The sequence below is a fragment of the Strix uralensis genome, chromosome 14, assembly GCF_047716275.1.
Source record: "Strix uralensis isolate ZFMK-TIS-50842 chromosome 14, bStrUra1, whole genome shotgun sequence".
NCBI classification, from domain to species: Eukaryota; Metazoa; Chordata; class Aves; order Strigiformes; family Strigidae; genus Strix; species Strix uralensis.
In genome coordinates, this window is record NC_133985.1 from 19,019,750 (window position 1) to 19,036,667 (window position 16,918).

The 16,918-nt window shown below is 44.6% G+C and overlaps 1 protein-coding gene and 1 long non-coding RNA gene across 11 annotated transcripts in view; one reads left to right on the forward strand and one right to left on the reverse strand.

Moving 5' to 3' along the window:
- Positions 1-7,946, reverse strand: part of HNRNPAB (heterogeneous nuclear ribonucleoprotein A/B) — a 30,651-nt gene extending 22,705 nt beyond the window's left edge. For 2 of the 8 annotated variants that reach the window (XM_074883425.1, XM_074883423.1), the window contains exons 1-8: positions 7,757-7,946; positions 7,326-7,626; positions 4,046-4,214; positions 3,803-3,961; positions 3,257-3,388; positions 1,346-1,454; positions 1,100-1,252; positions 937-1,021 (exon numbers count right to left, since the gene is read on the reverse strand). In XM_074883425.1, coding sequence (XP_074739526.1) covers positions 951-1,021; positions 1,100-1,252; positions 1,346-1,454; positions 3,257-3,388; positions 3,803-3,961; positions 4,046-4,214; positions 7,326-7,588 — 1,056 coding nt within the window. In that variant the 5' untranslated portion in view covers positions 7,589-7,626; positions 7,757-7,946 and the 3' untranslated portion in view covers positions 937-950. Of the gene's footprint in view, positions 1-356; positions 1,022-1,099; positions 1,253-1,345; positions 1,455-3,256; positions 3,389-3,802; positions 3,962-4,045; positions 4,215-7,325; positions 7,627-7,756 lie in introns of those variants that run through there. The other 6 variants (XM_074883424.1, XM_074883422.1, XM_074883428.1 and 3 more) reach the window with 6 other exon arrangements.
- A 130-nt stretch (positions 7,947-8,076) lies between these two features.
- On the forward strand, positions 8,077-16,577 carry LOC141949606 (uncharacterized). 3 transcript variants are annotated; one of them, XR_012630816.1, is made up of 4 exons: positions 8,077-9,398; positions 10,599-12,535; positions 13,042-13,175; positions 15,793-16,577. It is a non-coding gene; the product is annotated as an uncharacterized LOC141949606 (long non-coding RNA). The 3 variants fall into 3 exon arrangements; XR_012630815.1 differs by having other exon boundaries at positions 13,042-16,577; XR_012630817.1 differs by having other exon boundaries at positions 8,077-8,547; positions 13,042-16,577.
- Positions 16,578-16,918: the final 341 nt, after the last annotated feature.

Below are 16,918 nucleotides of genomic sequence, written 5' to 3' on the forward strand. Positions count from 1 at the left end.
CTCCCAAGCTGTACCTGAAACCTCCGGCTCCTCCTAGCAGAGCCCTACAACGCAGACACCAACACAGTTACGCTGAGCCTCTGTGCTCCTCTAGAACACCAACCACCAGCACAGCCTCCACAACAGCTGGGGCTTTCCACCTGCGTTCTCTTCCATAACCTCCAGGCAGAAGTGACTGCAGTTTTTAGCTGCCACTTAACTGCAAGTGAGCACAACTACCAATACAGCCTTCTAGTTTTAAGATTAAAAACATTTAAGCACAACTCTTCATCTATCAAGGTACTGCCATTAACTAAGTTCTGGGAACAGTATACTGGCGTTTTACTAATACATAAGCTGAAGAATGGCACAAGACACTAGATTACGCCTTTTTTATTTCAAAAGCTAGGATAGCTTCAATATCCATGTCATGGTGAATCAGAACACATGTAAAATACCTTACAATACATTAGATTCCAAAAAGGTACCAAAAAGTACAGTAAAATTAACACTTCCATTACAGGAAATGTATGACACAAAAACAATACAAAATAAAAAGGTGGAAAGTGACACTGGTTCCCTAAGATGCATCTCATTCTGTACAACTGGAGTAATGCAGAGTCCATAGTTAACTCCAAGAGGCAGTCCCTAGATGCAGAGCTGCAGCTTTAAGCAGACCCTCAAAATCAGTTTCAGTTTAACCTATTAATAAAATCATTAATTAATATCTTCAGCAAGGCTGAAATTTACACACCACACTGTCTAGACAACTAGTTATCTGTAAGTATTAAACATGTAAAACATTTCCAGGGAGCTCTTCCAAGTAAGATGCACATTTAACAGGCCATAGAAATTTATTGTAAAGTTAAATTTGGTACAGAACTGAAATATCCATCTACAGCATTGTATACAAAACCTATGCAGTCATTTTCCAAAAGAGACCATGCCACTGCATACCTGAATAAGTTTGATCAATATGGCTTGTAGTTATTCTGATGACCACCACGTCTTGGTGTCTTCCCATAATTTGCACTGCCTTGACCTATGAACAAGAGAACAAATGCATTAAACTGCTAATTAGTTACGCTTGCTTATACCCAATACAGTTCTCTTTACTTACTGTAATCATAGCCTGGTCCATATCCATAATACCCATATCCTGAATAATCATAGCCTCCATAGCCACCATAACCTTGCTGATAGCCGTATCCTTGATTCCCATAACCCTGGTTCCAGTAATTGCCATAACCTTGATTCCAATTTTGACTTTGAGCTATAGAAGGGAAAACCATCCACAAAATCCCATTTTAGTACACACAACTTATTTAGAATGTGTCCATACTAAAGTAGTGCGTGTAGTACTTACCGCCGCCTCTTCCACCTCTGCCTCTTCCTCCATAGCTACCTCTTCCTCCACCACTACTGAACTGTTGCTGCTGGTATACTTCTTTTGGCTGTGCTACCTTAATCTCGCACTGAAAATAAAAAAAGAAGGAAGAGTGTGTATACTGTCTTATAGCAGCAGCGCCCAGCCTAACCACCTAGAAAAGCCAGAGGTTACTCTAGAGGCAAAGGAGGTATCCGTGCTCTGCTCCCTGGCACATGAGCAGGACTAGTGCATATCCAGAAGCATCTGATTTATTGTGCCACCTGGACAAAGGTAAGTCACTGTCAGACATTCAAAGCAGGCCACTGCTGAGTATTTTAGACCACCTACTCCCTACCACCAACTTCCCCATGGAAGACAAAGGTTAGTCATTACTGGCCATTCAAAGCAGGCCACTGCTTTCTGAGTATTTTCATACTGCCTTATTCTCTACCATCAACTCGCCCATGGAAGAGGTGCTGAGGCCACCTCAGCATAGCCACCGCTCCTGTAGGAGCCCCGAGGCTGCCCCTGGTCCTGGCACAACCTCCAAGAGGAGGCTGTTGCTATGGGACCACTTCACCTGAGCTGCACTGGATGAACAAGCATCTGAGAAATGCACCACAACAAGTTTTCCTGGCAGCCTTCGTACACCCCATCTGTGTTGGACTGTACAGTGCACCTACCAACGCTTGAAATCATCACTTATCAAATACTAGCAACAGCTAAGAACAACCAGAATGGACATTTCCAAGACAGGTTCCCAAGCTGCAGTTCAAGCTGTCAGCCAGCTTTCCTAGTTCCTGAATCTGTGCACTGTCTGAGACAAAAGCTACTGCTGCTGTGAAAGAACAACTCCCTGTGACAGCAGCACCTGAGCAAGCCTGGCTTGGAATTCTTCACCACAGGAGCTTTAAGGTAACCTGCTCTTTTTATTATCACTATGACATAAAAACAAGCCATAGTTATGAGATACAGGTATGATTTCTCAGCTCCCTTGGCATGTAAGTGTTCATCTCTCCTGAAAACAAGCTTTACTGGTAACTACAGTGTCTTGACAACTACCAGCACATTAGGTTTGCCAAAGTTTATTCTGTGCTGTGTCAAGACCAGTCTTAAACTCAGTGCAGACAAAAACTACTGTGTCACTCAATATGACCAGATCTAATAGGGCTTTGAAGTGAGCATACAGTCAGCACTGGCCACAGAGCAAGGGAAGAGGGTAACCTCCAGCCAGCACACATCATTTGCCTCCAGTCCTCTTCTCATTAGCTTAACACATGAGCCTTTATTTATTAGCTACTCCCACAGATGAGCAGTCAGCTGTTCAGGGCATCTCACACCACTTTTACAGTAGTTCAGCTGACCAGGTACAAGTTGCCACAAGCATATGTTTACTCTGTGGATCCTTGTCTTGGGTTTATACCTGACAAGGTCTTGGTAGCGGGGGGACTGCAGGGGAGGCTTCTGAGAGGAGACACCAGAAGCTGCCCCCACATCAGCAGAGCCAGGCTCAGCCAGCTGCTTACAAAGGTAGCACCTGTAAGCCTTGAATTTATGCAAGTGCTCTATGCTGAAAATAGTTATATATCTGATGAAATGGCTTATATTGCTAGACCAATCCATAAATAAGCCAGTTTTACCATGTGCATTTAATGAATGCAATTATATACTGTACATGAAAAAGCCCCTAGAATATAGCAAGTATTAAAGCCACAAGTATTGGCAAAGACCCTTGGTAGCCTCTGTGACTGAACTTATGGTAAAACACGCCCATGGTAAACTGCAAGCTGTCCTCATTGTAACTTTGGTACCTTGAGATCAGAGGTCTACAAAATCCTTTTCAGGTTGTAGATGCAGTGGTATTATGCTAAAGAACTTGGACAAAAATTTACAAGTCAGAGTTTCTACCTTGCTTCCACTGACGTTGTGGAATTTCTTCTCCAAAACCTTCTTCACCGGATCTTCTTCCTTGAAAGTGATGAACACAAACCCCCTCCTTTTGTTGGTCTTCGGATCCATTGGAAGTTCGATTGCTTCAATCTGAAGACATTAAATTGAAAAGACTTGTATTTTAGGAGATCAGTTAATTGCATAGCATTTGGGACAGTGAAACTTTTAAGTTTCCTATCTATGTATATTATGCAACACCAAAGTTGCAATGTTCTTCCTGTACTAACATTGGATTTCAGAACAGAGGTTTCAGTTTTACAACTCCTAAAAATAATTTTAACATAAGTCAAAAAGGTTTGAGTTAAAGGCAAGGATATCTAACTAGCAATGGAAGCATCTGATGCAGTATGTTCCTTTCTTGCTCTCAAGATGGGAAACCTCTGGATCAGTTACAGAAGGCTTGACCCATCTGAAGTCAATTTAATTTGCAACTTGAAAATTATTAGTAAACTAAACAGCAACTGGAGACTATGTTTCAATGTTTACTAAGGTAATATTACACACCTCCCCAAACTCTCCGAAGTATTCCCTGATTTTCTCTTCTGTGGCTTCTGGGTTTAGTCCACCAACAAATATTTTCTTCACTGGATCCTTTTTCATTGCCATGGCCTTCTTGGGGTCAATTAGTCGTCCATCTAGCCTGTGTTCTTTCTGTTCCAGAACCTGAAACATAGTTTGATATGATTAACTCAAGCAGAAAAGTTTCCCCTGGAAGTTAAGCATCTGAAATATGAAGCTTAAATTCACCTTTTCAACACTCCCAGGTTCTTTGAAGAGAATAAATCCAAAGCCTCTGGATCTTCCTGTGTTGGGGTCCATCTTTATCGTACAGTCAGTTACCTCACCAAATTTGGTGAAGTAATCTTTCAAGTCTTTTTTGCTGGTATCCCAGCTGAGGCCACCAACGAACATCTTCCTGAAATTTCAAAGAGATAAAAGCTATTTAGATTCAGGAAATACTACAGAAAAGCACATGCAGCAAGATGCTCACAGTGGTACACACCCCAGCAGCATTGTCAGAAACAAAACCAACTGTTCAAAGTTACACACTTCTGCATCTTGTGAAAAGCTAGTGATACTATAGGAGTGTACAAGGGTAGGTTTCCCCCCTTTTTTAGGGAATGACACAAGGCACCCTGAAGTTTATTACAGGCTATAAGAAACAGTAAAAACTGCCTAAAATATTTCCTACATTCTTTCAGCAGTATTCTGTTATTTGCGACAAAACAGTATCGATTATATCAAGTACTGTCAGCTCCATTTTCAAAAGAACCTAGCATCATTCCTGCTGCTTTGAAAGCATTCAGGATAGAATCAGGCAACAAAAGCAAAACACTTGAGCTCTTTTAGGATCTGGACAAATGGCTATAAAAATTTTAGTCCTAAGAACAATCTGCAAAATTTAAACCAGGTATCTATGACCTCCAAGAACAGTCACATACAACAGATGGGACTTTGGACCTGCCTTCATTACTACGTTGTGCACTTCTTCCTGCTTAGTTACTGAATCTAGTTCTATCTTCATCAGTACTACAGGAGTATCTCCACTATTGGTCTTTACTCTCATGAAAGGCCAATACAGTACTTCCCTGCCCACTTTCCCACACAAAATATCCTCTGAAGCATCTCAAAGAACTAAATACTAGTGAAGCACAATGCAGAAGTGAAGCTAACAAAACTTAGATGATGTCAGTAAGGCAGTTTTCAAATGCCTCACTTCAAATGAAAACATTAATAACATGGCTGTATTTTCTATTTTCAGAGTTTCCAAGGTAACAAACGAAGCTTTTAAAAGCATTTGAGACTTTTTATCTAACTATAGACTAAAGCAGTTTAAGTTGTCATTACTCTGTTTAAAGGCAACCTAGATTTTGCACTAAAGCTAGCAGCACTTTGGAAACTAGACTATGTTTAAGTAAAATTGGCTTTTGGTGTTTGTGTAACTTTGGCTTTTTTGCTAAAACCAGTATCCATTTATGTTCAAAAGGTAATGTGAGGAAAAAGAAACTGTAGGTGCTATAGTATTTTTTTTTTCCCCTTAAACTGGATGAAACTATATCCTCTGCAGGCTAAACCCTTATTTTTTCAGGAGATCAAGCTGTGTACTCTTAACTGACAAGTGCAGCGTGACACAGAGTCCAAGTAAAGTCTGTGTGCTTCTTGCAGCCATTACAACAGAGCCTTACAGAAAAGGCCTTACAAAGTTTACTAAGCCTTTCAATATGAGGTGAAGGAAAGGTAACTTGATGGTTTCCTTCTCATCACAACAGCTTACTGACCAAGCATGACTGCTATAATCTGTACAGACCAACAGTGGTTTCCCATAGCATACCCTGCCATCATTGTCTGCACTTACAGAATGATCAAGAGAGATTCAATGATTGGGGGATGACAGGAATTTGTCTGGAGGCAGCTTTAGCTGCTTTATGCTATTGGGATGGGGCTGTGGGACGCACACAGATATTGCCACATGCTAAATTCACCTCTTACCACAGCCACAGATATTACACTTTGTAATTTACAGCCCTTTGTTTTGGAGTGATTGATACTTACATATGTTTAAAAAACACAATATAGGTCCTTTGAAATTAAGACCAAATTCCTAGTATTTGGCTTTGCCTTCAGAGGCCACAAAAACTGGACAATTGCACTCTTTAACATGTAGTCTTTTTTTTTCTCCCTCCTGAGTGTATTTGTGCAGCTAAATCAAAGCATGTTTCAACTCTTAACAAAATCCTCTAATGTCAGCACCCTGAACTCTGCCTTGGACAGCTCTCGTTTTAGCACAGAGCTCAATTTTCCACACAAGTCAATCCTTCTAAATAACTGCTTTTCTTCGAAGTTTCATTTCACACAGATTTGGGGCTGAAACTTGTCACCTCCTATCCAAGAAAGGGAAAGAGTATCACCCACATTCCAGGGCAGAATACTAAAAAAGTAAAAAGAAAAATCGCACATATCTAAAAGGCCTGGTTCTCAATCCTTCTAGTGTCTGCAAAAGGTACGTCCAGCCCTAGCTTATAGGAAACCTGTGAAACTCTTACTCCTTCCCTTAAAGCCAAAATCTGTTAGGCTGCTGTGGCTTCAGCCCTCTGTTCAACCCGAGGGAAACGACCCTCTGGCTCAGGGATAACAAAGAGAGTTCCAATTAAATACACGGGGTAGCTTGAATCACAAAGACCCACTCGAGAAACAGGAAGGTAATTTTCAAGTCAGGCATGTATATTCATAAACAGACCAACTATGGTAATAAATGACTCCCTTCTATACAAGGATGCCACTATCAAAATACAGCGAAACTACACCGACTCCTCCAGAAATCACTCGCAAGAGATAAGCCGTTTTCTGACAATGCTGCAAAGAAGTACACCAAAACCGCTCTTGCTAGTTTAAACGCACCGCACATCGCCTCAATCGTGCTGTTTTTCCTTTACTCCCTCCAAAAATACTTAGCTTACCCCGACTAGCTCCCAAAGCCGGGATTATTTTATACGCGTTACACAAAACATGTTCGCATTTACACCGACGCCGGCGGCGATCGGTCATGCAATCCCCAGAAAGTTTGCACCAGCCCACCCCCCGATAGAGAGCAACTTCTTCCTTCCTCTCCTTTCGTTAAAAAGGGAAAGGATGAGGGAAACGCGGGCTGCGAAGCGAGCCGAGGTAAATCCCCTTCCATTTTACAGCGTGAGACGGCAACAAACCCGCTCCCCGCCCCTCCCCCAGCCACCACATGGCGCCAACAAAAGGCAGCTCCAGAACAAAGGAAGCGCTGGTGCTGCAGGGCCGCCGGCTCACCGCCCGCCCGATCCCTCCGCAGCGGGGCCGCCCGCCGCCCTCCCCCGCCGGGCGGAGCGGAGCCCAGGGCGGCGGAGCGCGCCAGCCTCCCGCCTCGCTTCCGCTCCCGCCGAAGGGCCGCGCCGGGGCCTAGAGGCCGGGCTCCGCCGCCGCACATGGCGCCCGGGGGTGTGGGGGGGGCCCGCGGCCTGCTCCCGCCTCAGCCCGCCGAGAGAGGCGCGGCGCTTACCCCGCGTCCTCCTCGTTCTTGCTGGCGTTGATCTGGTCGCCTTCGGCTCCATTCTGGCTGGCGGCTGTCCCCGCTGTTCCCGCCGCCGGTCCGGCTCCCGCCGCCGCCGCCGCTGTTCCCGCCGTCGCCACCGCCGCCGCTGCGCCCGCCGCCGCCGGAGCCCCGCCGGTTTCGGCCTGCTGCTCTCCGGCGCTCTCGGCCGCTTCGTGCCCGTTCTGGGTGGCGCCGGCGGCGGCCGCCAACTGCTGCTCCGCTTCGGACATGCTGCCCCGTCCGCTGAGGCGAGAGGGACGACAGACGCCTGCAAGAGACGAGCGCGGCCCGCGGGTCAGGCGAGGCGGCTCCCCCCCCCCCCCCCGCCGGGCCGGTCTGATCCGGTCCGGTCCCGCCCCTCCCCCCTTTTCCGCCGTCGCCATCCCGCTCATACTCACTTTAAAACCCGCTCCCAATAAAATCCGGGCCGGCCGGAATCGGATTAAAATCCCCCACGCGCTGGAGCTGACACCCCTCCCCGCGGCGCTCGGCTGCTCCGCACCGGCCCCGCCGCCACCTTCTCCTCCCCCTGAGACACGTACTCTCCGGCCCGGAGCCTTAACGCGTGGCCGCCTTTATACCGCCGGAGCCTCAGCCACACGGCAATAAGGCGCTTCCTCGTTGGCCACCGCTGCCTGTCATTTACGCCGTTCCGCGCTTCCTGTTGGTGCTGCCGCGGGGGGCTGGGCGGGGTGAGGCGAATGGCGGCCCGCGGGACGGGGCTGGGAGGGAAGGCGAGGCGCGCGGAGGCCTCGCGCCGCTCGCCTCAGCGCTGAGGGCGGCTCTTCCCCGGCCCGCCCGCTCGGGGGGAGGAGGGCGGCCGCGGGGCCGTTAGCGCCAGGGCAGCCCGGGAGGTGCGGGGCGCCCGGGGAGCACCGCCCGCCTTCGGGGCCCCGCGGATCCGGCGCCTTGTCCCCCGTGTGGCGGGCGGGGAAGGGTCCGCTCTGGCGGCAGCCTCATCGTCCTGGCGAGGCGCTTCAGGAAAATCACAGGCGTGACAGGGAGGAAACCCAACCCCTGAGGGCGCAGGGCCCGGGCGAGGTAGTCAGGGTCGGCGCCCTCCTAACGCTCTTCCGTTGTTCAGGCGCGGCGGGACCCGAAGCGCGGCGAAGAGCCCTTCCCGCCGCCCCGGGCAGGCCGGCCCCGCCAGAGCCCTGCTGTGGTAGCCCAGGCCCTCGGGTCCCGCACGGTAAAGTTACGGAAACCAGTCTGTGACTTGAGCGCAGTATTTACTTAACAGTGTTGCAGTGGCTTAACTTAAGGTGTGGTATGTACACTGAGTCAGTTACTCCAGTACGAGAGGTTTACTGAATGTTTCCAGCTCTGCTGGTTTTGCAACCGAGAGGGCCAGAATTTGTTGTTTTTAATGGAAACTAAGATTTGGATATTACATAACTGGGAGCAGGAGCCCTGAGCATGTGCCTAGGCCTTAATTCCTTTTGCCTGAGGATATATCAACCATGTTGACAAAGTTGTGTGTGAAAAGTGCAGAAGACAACTGTTCCCTGTAATCATACTTCAAATTCTTGTACAGTATGCCATTCCTAATATCCCATATGTCTGCATCAAAGGGACAGAGTTTGGCTTGTGGACAGACAGCCAAAGCTTAGTGCCACATCTTAAAAAAAAAAAAAAAAAAGCCCTTTGCTTGTGGGCAAAAAGTAACAATTATTACCTAACTTTCTGTAGTAATGAATGCATACCTTATTCCTTGCTTGCTCCACCCTTTGTCAAATATCTTCTCTGGCTCAACTTGCATATTTTCATCTGCTATTACAATTCAGAAAGAGTGCACATAGCTACTTGTGAATAAAAACAAATTATGGTGATACATTTTGTTGTTAAGTAATCTGGTCTAGGATCCAGGCTGTCCTTCAGTGAACTGCTTTTAGAGCACTTATCCTCTGCAGGATTCATTTTCTCAAGTAGAAACTTGGTAAAACAGAAGACATTAGGTTTTGGCTTTGTAAGCTTTGTAGCAGTACAACAAGCAAAGCATTGAAGATGAACACACCATAAAATCAATGTGGTATGTTGAGGGTAAGAGCCTGATAAGCCTTTTTTTTTTTTCTTTTACCCCCAATAAAAACATTCTGTAAGACAGACCTCTAAAGGGGAAGAGGAGAAAAAAAAAAAATTGTGTGTAGTATTGGGAGATTGTATGAAAAATAGCTCCTCGTTACAGCCAGGAATTTCAAGCCTCTGCCTTGCTTTGGTGCTTGTTGTACTTGCCACAAGCACCACTTTAACTGGTCCAAGCTGAGCTTTCTGCTTTGATACCCGTGTGCACGTGCAGCAAGACTGCATCATATTTGTTACAGGAATTGCAAGTGATTTTCTTAAAATTTCTGGATTTTAAATCCTCAGCCACAGTGGCTATTTACTTTTGTAAACCTCCCCCTGCCCCTCACATTTTCACTGCTTACAAATGGAAAAGTATTAAAGCGATCTAAAAATGTGCCCACTGTGAGTAATTTCAAGAACACACGAGCACAGTGTAATATGTGTGATTTGTCAGCCAGGTGCTCTACCCGTGCAGGATATTAATTTGTAAGTATTCTGCCACACTTCCAGCCCAAGCCACAATAGCTCAGAATTTTTATCTTTAGAGATGTTTATCTCAACTTAGTCTGCTGACAGTAGGGTATGCTATGGACAAGCTCTGCAACCAGCTCTTCAGGCTAAAGTTTGTGAAACAATGTTATATGAGGTCAGGTCTAGTGAAGACAGTACAAAGAGTACCCAAGCAGGACACTTGAAAATTGTCATGTCCGCAGGACAGGTTGCATACATTATCTGATAAAGATACTCATCTTTATGAGAATCTATTTTTAAATTGTTTTTTTTTATATTGAACTTTAAATAAAATGTTAGAAGCAAAGAAATTTTTCATAAAATATTCTTTATCCTAATTTATACCATCTCAGAGGAACTTACCCCACATCTAGCAAAAGAACTTCTTGAGATTTTTTTTAGGCAGCTTTGGCTTAGATTATAAACCTATCAATCAGGTCTGTACTAAAAAGATATGGTTTGCGATTAAAAACAACTAAGCCACTGTCTGTCAGCTGGCTGCTTTCATTTATACCGTGCTGTTAGCCTGCTTCAGTTGGAAAATACATATTTGCTTAAGTTACTATGAGAGACTAAGGCCAGCTGATACTTGCAGGTTGCTCTAACTGGGATAGCTGAAGTGGTAAATGCTGCCACCCTTATGCCCTGTCCACCTTCTTTTTGCAGGTTTTTATGCATGAAGCTGTGGCAGCTGACTGCAGAAAGACAGCTGTGTTGAAGTTACAAGTTTATAGACCAGCACCTGGGAGTAAACTGAACTTGGCAGCAGTTTATATGAGTCTGTCACATAAGTTTAGGCTCAGCTGATGAATGTAACCTGAGTGCTTTTGATGATATATTTATTACTTAATTTCCTTGCAAGATTCACTGCCCCAAACAGCTCCTTTGTATTTCATCAAGCCTTGCTAAGGACTTGAATGTCGTTTCATTTGGACTTCTCCATATGTTTCCCTTTTCTTTCTTTTCTTTTCCAGTTCTCTTTTCTTGCTTTGCCGAACCTGTCTTGTCTTTCCTTTCCTAAGCCCTTGCACTGGTACTTTGGCACCTTTTCCCTGCTTAACTTTTGTTACCCTTTTCCTGCTTAACAGTGCTTTCTTTGAAGCTGTACTCTTTTCCAACTGCCCTTTTCTCCTGGTCAGCTCCACCTCAATCTCTCATCTTGGCAGTTCCCAACTCTCTGTGGTTCCCAGTTGCCCCACTTTAATCGCTGTTTGATGCCCTGTGTGTCCCGTATCCAACAGCAGGATAACCATGTGGTTGTAGACTGACTAAGCAGCCTGGTTTGAAAACTGGCACTGGCGTGACTAAGTCACTCTTTACATATCTAGACATCGAAGACCGAGAAACTTGAGAATATGGGTTGTTATGATTATCATTTTTCTCACCAGGCCCCATCATGGCAGGGGTAATTTTAAAGAATTCCTTTGGATTGTGACTTGGGTTTTGGTCCTCCATTTCACTTCCCACTCAAAGCCTGGGGTTAATCAAAGAAAAATACACACATGCCTTCTTGGGTGGTAGTTCTTATGACACGTTTACTGCTGAGAAAAAAACTGTAATTCTGTTTGCGATTTTTTAAAATCCTGTAATTACTATGATTATTCATGGTGTTGACTGAAACTTAACTGACTTTTACTTGTGTATGGACTTTAGGACCTCAAGCCTAATTCTGTTGTTCTATCAAACTTGCTGTTGTGCCATACCTGTCTTCATTGCCTCCTTCCCTTCCTTCTTTATCCTATTTCCTTGTTATTTCCATTGTGTTGATTTTTCGAGTTCCCCTCTTCTCAAAAAAAAACCAACAAAAAAAAGAGAACCAACATATCATTCACTGCCTTAAAACTGTTGATGTAATTTATCCCCTTCCCTCATTCTATGTCTTGTCTAAATTGATTGTAAGTGTCTCAGGTCACAGGCTGCCTACTATATACAAAATACCATGCTATAGGAAGCTTCTGCCTGATTTAGTCTTTAGGCACAGTATAAATGAATAAATTTAATAATAACTATGCAAGTAATCCCACTGATTTTAATGGTACATCTGAAAGTAAGTGCTCAAGAATCACAAAAAGGATGCCTTATGCTCCGTGGAATTAAGATGAAGAGAAGTTGCATTTAAGGAAGCATTGACAATATAACTTAAAAAAAAAAAGCCTGATTTAACTGATTGCCTCTTGTAATGTGCCAAATAAAAGATTTTATTGGTTTATTCATACATTCATTTATTCATTGTGGATAGTATCACACTGAATACTTATCTCTGAGCTTAGTGGCCTCAGGGATAATCCAAGCCAGTATTATGTTAAACATTATGTAGCACAATGAAAGAGCAAACGCGTGCAAGTGTTTCTGCTCCAAAAGGCTGCGTAAAAGCCTTATATCTATCTGCAGTACCTATACACAATGTTTATATACAAATGAGGAGGGACTTTATAGAAAATAAATTGTCAATGCCAACCTCTACAGGTGTTCGACAGGAGCTCATCCCGAGCAACGCCTTGGGATAAAGCGGGAAGGTCTTTATTTGAAAGGGCCGTGGTGGAAGTGAGTTGTACGGGCTGGCAGGAAACAGGAGATGATACCATTTCAGTGTCAAACAAAAGGTACGCAGCACCAGATCAGTGTGTGAATGGGCTTGCAATTGAAGAGTAACTGGTTTGTGGGTGATAGAGGAGACTCTCTTTGGAGAGATGTGGAGAGCTAATATAGTTAAACTGATGAACTAAAAAAATGGTGTTGCGGAGCTTCCTGAATGGAAGCGGATTATTTTTATGTGTTGAGGCCAGAGAAAAGGATGTCAACAATAACTGAGGTGAGGAGAGCTTGAGCAAGATTCCCAGCCATATCCGTAAATACCAGAGATCGTGTCTTGGTTGACATCTCCACAGCAGTTTACACCAATCTGAGCCCAAGCCCACGTTCCTGGCTGTAAGGTTCCACCCACTGCATTGCACTGTTGGCTGTAAAATAACTCGGCAGAAAAGCGGTTGGTTTTCAGGCAGTTTGCCTAACACACACTCATTACCAGAACTTTAAATTACAATGGAGACACCTGAAGTTTGAAAGGAGACAGTAATGAGGGGCAATCCCATCTGTGTGTGCCCATTAGGGTGCTGAGCTGTGAGCTGGAAGGGAGCGGAGGAGAGTCGAGACCAGCGCTCGCCACTGCCTTTGCAGAGAAAGGAAAGAACCGCCAGGTACCGGCAAGCCCAGCCGAAACAGCGGCTGGAGAAGCAGCGAGAGGTGAGAATAATTGCAAAAGCTAAGTTAGGACAACTGGCTAGCTACGCTAAACGTGACTGAAGGCCAAAGCAGGGGTTGGTTTAAGATGGGCTGAGAAGCTTTCAGAGGATAAGAGGAAGCAAAACCAACTTTGCAGGGGATTTAGGGTAGAACAGGACAAGAGATGCGATTGGGAGACTTGTAAAAGTGAGATCACAAGTAGCACTTCTACCAAAGGCGGTTTTGTTTTTTTTTTTTTTTAATGTAAAAGAGACAAGTATCTCTGTGTGGGTGCTGGGGGGTCAGAGCAGACTGAATGACTAAAGCTGTGAACAAATGAAAGAGTGGATGTGAGAAAGATCAGGAAATTAAATAGGGTGAGGTTAATAGGGCAAGTGATGGAGTTACAGAAGACACGTAGATAAGATTTTTGTTATTGCCACTTAGAGACTTGTAGAAAGGGGAAGCATCAAGAGTATATTTTGTTAATTTTATCTTCTAAGAAGAAAATGGTGAGATAGCAAGTAGAGGAAAGCAGAAAGGAAGGCTTGACAAGGGTTAGTCAGCAGCAATGAAAAGCTAGCTAGGATTACAGGCGTGCAGATAAGCTGCAGAAGTAGAATTGTTTAGCTCTAAGAAGGCAGAAATGGAGGCGAGAGCAGGCTTGCAGGAGAGGAAGTTAGCCTGATGACAGGATTTCCGTCAGAGACACTTTGCACTGCAAAAGCAAGCCTGGATGAAGCAAGTGCTGAAGGCAAGCTGGTACTGTGAGTGAGTATAACAGTTTACCATAAGAGACAGAAGCAAAAACAAGTCAGTGGTGGATGAAAGTTGTGTGTGTGCTTAACATATAGCTAGTGAATTACTACTAAAGCAAATACATGTTTCTGTGCTTAACGTCCAAATGCAAATAAAGCTAAAAGAAGTGCAAGCTTCATTTTTAATCAGTGCAACTAGTTGGTATTATTTCTTTAGCTTTTCTTCACTCTGATTTTCACCATTCTGTTTTTCTTTTTTTTTTTTTTTGTCTCCAAGACATTAGTTTCTCCACCTTCTTGCAGTATTGGGGTACAAAGCTCTAAAATAATATTTTTCCTTAAAAAGTTACTTTTCTGTTGTTACTAGAATGCAAATGCACCTGCAGCCACAATCTTCCAGTGTTGTTGTATTCCATGCCAGCTAAAAATAAGTGAGACACCTAAGGCTTGTTAAACCGCTTAACAGATAAGATACAGCAGCAAAGCTATGCCCAGAGAAGGAGTCAGAACTGCAACGGTTCATTACATGATAATCATAATTTTACTTGTTTCTTTCTTAAAGTCACATCCCTGGCCTACAGAATTTAGGGAAAGTGCTTCAGACCAGCCTTTTAGTTATCAGAAATATGTATTTCAAGCACTGTAAAGGTAATATACATAAGATAATGATATTAACACAGGGTTGTCAAGTCAGATTTATAGAATCCAAGGCTTTAGAAGAAACCTTTGAGATCCTACTACTGTGAATAGATATGTCTTTGATAGGGAACACATAACGTTATTTTCTCTTAAGATGTGGGGCCACTTTAAATTTGTAAGTCTGCATTATTAAACCACCGTGGGAAGCGTAGCAGGAGGAAACCGGGGTAATTGGCTGCAGCTCCAGATGCAGCTGCCTGCTCATTGGAGAGCGGAGGATTCTCTGAGGTACTAAAATTAGACAATCTCCACCCTCCAGAAATGCTTCTGGAAACAGCCAGGAGGAGAAATTCTGACACAGACCGAGGGCCGGTGGTGGGGAGTTGAAGTGCACAGCACCCTGCTCCCAGCGAAACTGCAGTGCATAGGGATGCACAGAAAGATACTATTTTTTTTAAACTTGGTTAGCTGGAAAAAAAAATGCACACAATAAAGAAATTCAAGCGATTAATGTTAGCAGTGTTTTACACGGATATTAAATTCAACATTTCTTATGTAATAATAATTCTGAAGTATTCATCCAGGCTGAGAAAGCCTTTGAACTGCTGAATCTAAGCTAGGGCTGTCAGACTTGTGCTCATTGACTTTGAAAAGAAGCAACTCTTGCTGAATTAACTCTGAACTAAACTAAAAAAACTGGTGAACTATTCCTATCGGCTTTTTTTTTTTTTTAAGACAGACATGTTTATCCATTATCTCTGTGTAGTTCCTGTGTTTACAATGTCTTCAAATTAAATATTGGATAAGGTATTTCTGTTAAAGAAACAAACACCATGTGCCTGTGTCAGTGAAGGAAAGCTTGTATCTGAATTACTCAGTCTTGTGCGCTTGGAACCTTTATTTTTTAAGGTATGTGAATAAAAATGTCAGTCTTTGATTTTTAAACATATTTCAAACTGGCTACAAGGAAATAAACGCATAGTTTTGCTTCTCATTTCTATTTTTATATTATTTACATTACTCATGAAAAAGATTAAGGCAAAGTGTATTTTTCTTACACTAAAACCAGCTTTTGCAGTACATCTGCTATTTCCTCTGCTAACCAGGGTACACAGGGTCAGCATCTATGGGTCTTAAAGTGTTGGGTTTTTTGTCTTTTCTCCTTTGCATCTACTTCCAGTCTGATTTCATTAACAAATTGAAGCCTATATAGCTGTGTTTTCTCTTTGTCCCTTTGTCAGTGTCACCTCAAGGACTCAAACGCAATGGCCAGTTTCAGCTGAATTTGCCAGCAGGCCAGAGGTCTTAAGAGCGCCTTGGATCCCACAATTTTTGAGAAATCGGTAATAAGAGGGGACGAAGCCCAAAGGAGAGGAGCATGGCTGCAGAGCGAGCTCAGTAGTTATCAGCACCGCTCACCGGTCCACACCCCGATAGTGCCGGGCCAGCTGGCCGGCGTTCAGCCCCGAGAGCCACCCGCGGCATGCGCAGCCCTGCCCGGGGTCAACGGGGCAGACGGGGAGGCGATACCGGGGCACCCAGCGCTTCGGCTTTCAGGTCACGGGCTGGGCTGTGGCATGGAAGATCGCGTTGGATGGATGATGGCTGTACTGTCATCGCTCCAAGCGGGAGCGGCCCTGGAGAGCCAGGGAAATCGGGAGCCTGCAGAGAGCGAGAGTATTGACACGATGGTGGTAAAATGTGGTAAATATCCCCAGGGAACGTGGCTTCCCCAGCTCTGTTTACGGCTCACCTCATTATGGTTTAACTTGGAAAACAGTGACTGTTTCTTACTCATTACATGTTTGTTTTTGTGATAAAAGTTAAGTAGCATTGGATGGACACTGTAATGCAATAAAAAATGCTGAAAAACAATATTAGAGGGCAGTAGATTCAGGTTAGTACATGTGTGCTAGAAGGCTGTGTACTGTAAGCTCCTGATCCTGCTGATGTTGATCAGGGATGTAAACATGAAGCCTCGTGCATGCTCCCACAATAAACATTGCTATTTAAATAACCTGAAGAAGAGCTTCTGGGCTTTTTTTTTTTTCCCCCCCAATAAATAGCATTACCTCGGTTTATGAACGTTTGCTGTGAGATGATGCCTCCCTCAGCAGTCCTGAGTGTGAGGTAAAACCAACAGAGAGCTTTTATTGTCACAGAGAAGTGAGGTTTCTGATAGCTGCCCTCCAGATCACACTGCTCCCTTCCTTATCCTCGTACCACAGGAGGTGCGCGTACACAGGCAGATGTGGCCCTCAGGTATTTGCTCCGAGACCGCGGCTGTCCCGGGCTGCGAAGCGCTCTCCGAGGGCAGCGGCCTCCCGCTGCCAGCGCCCCGCCGCTCCCCAGCCGCCATCTTCGCTC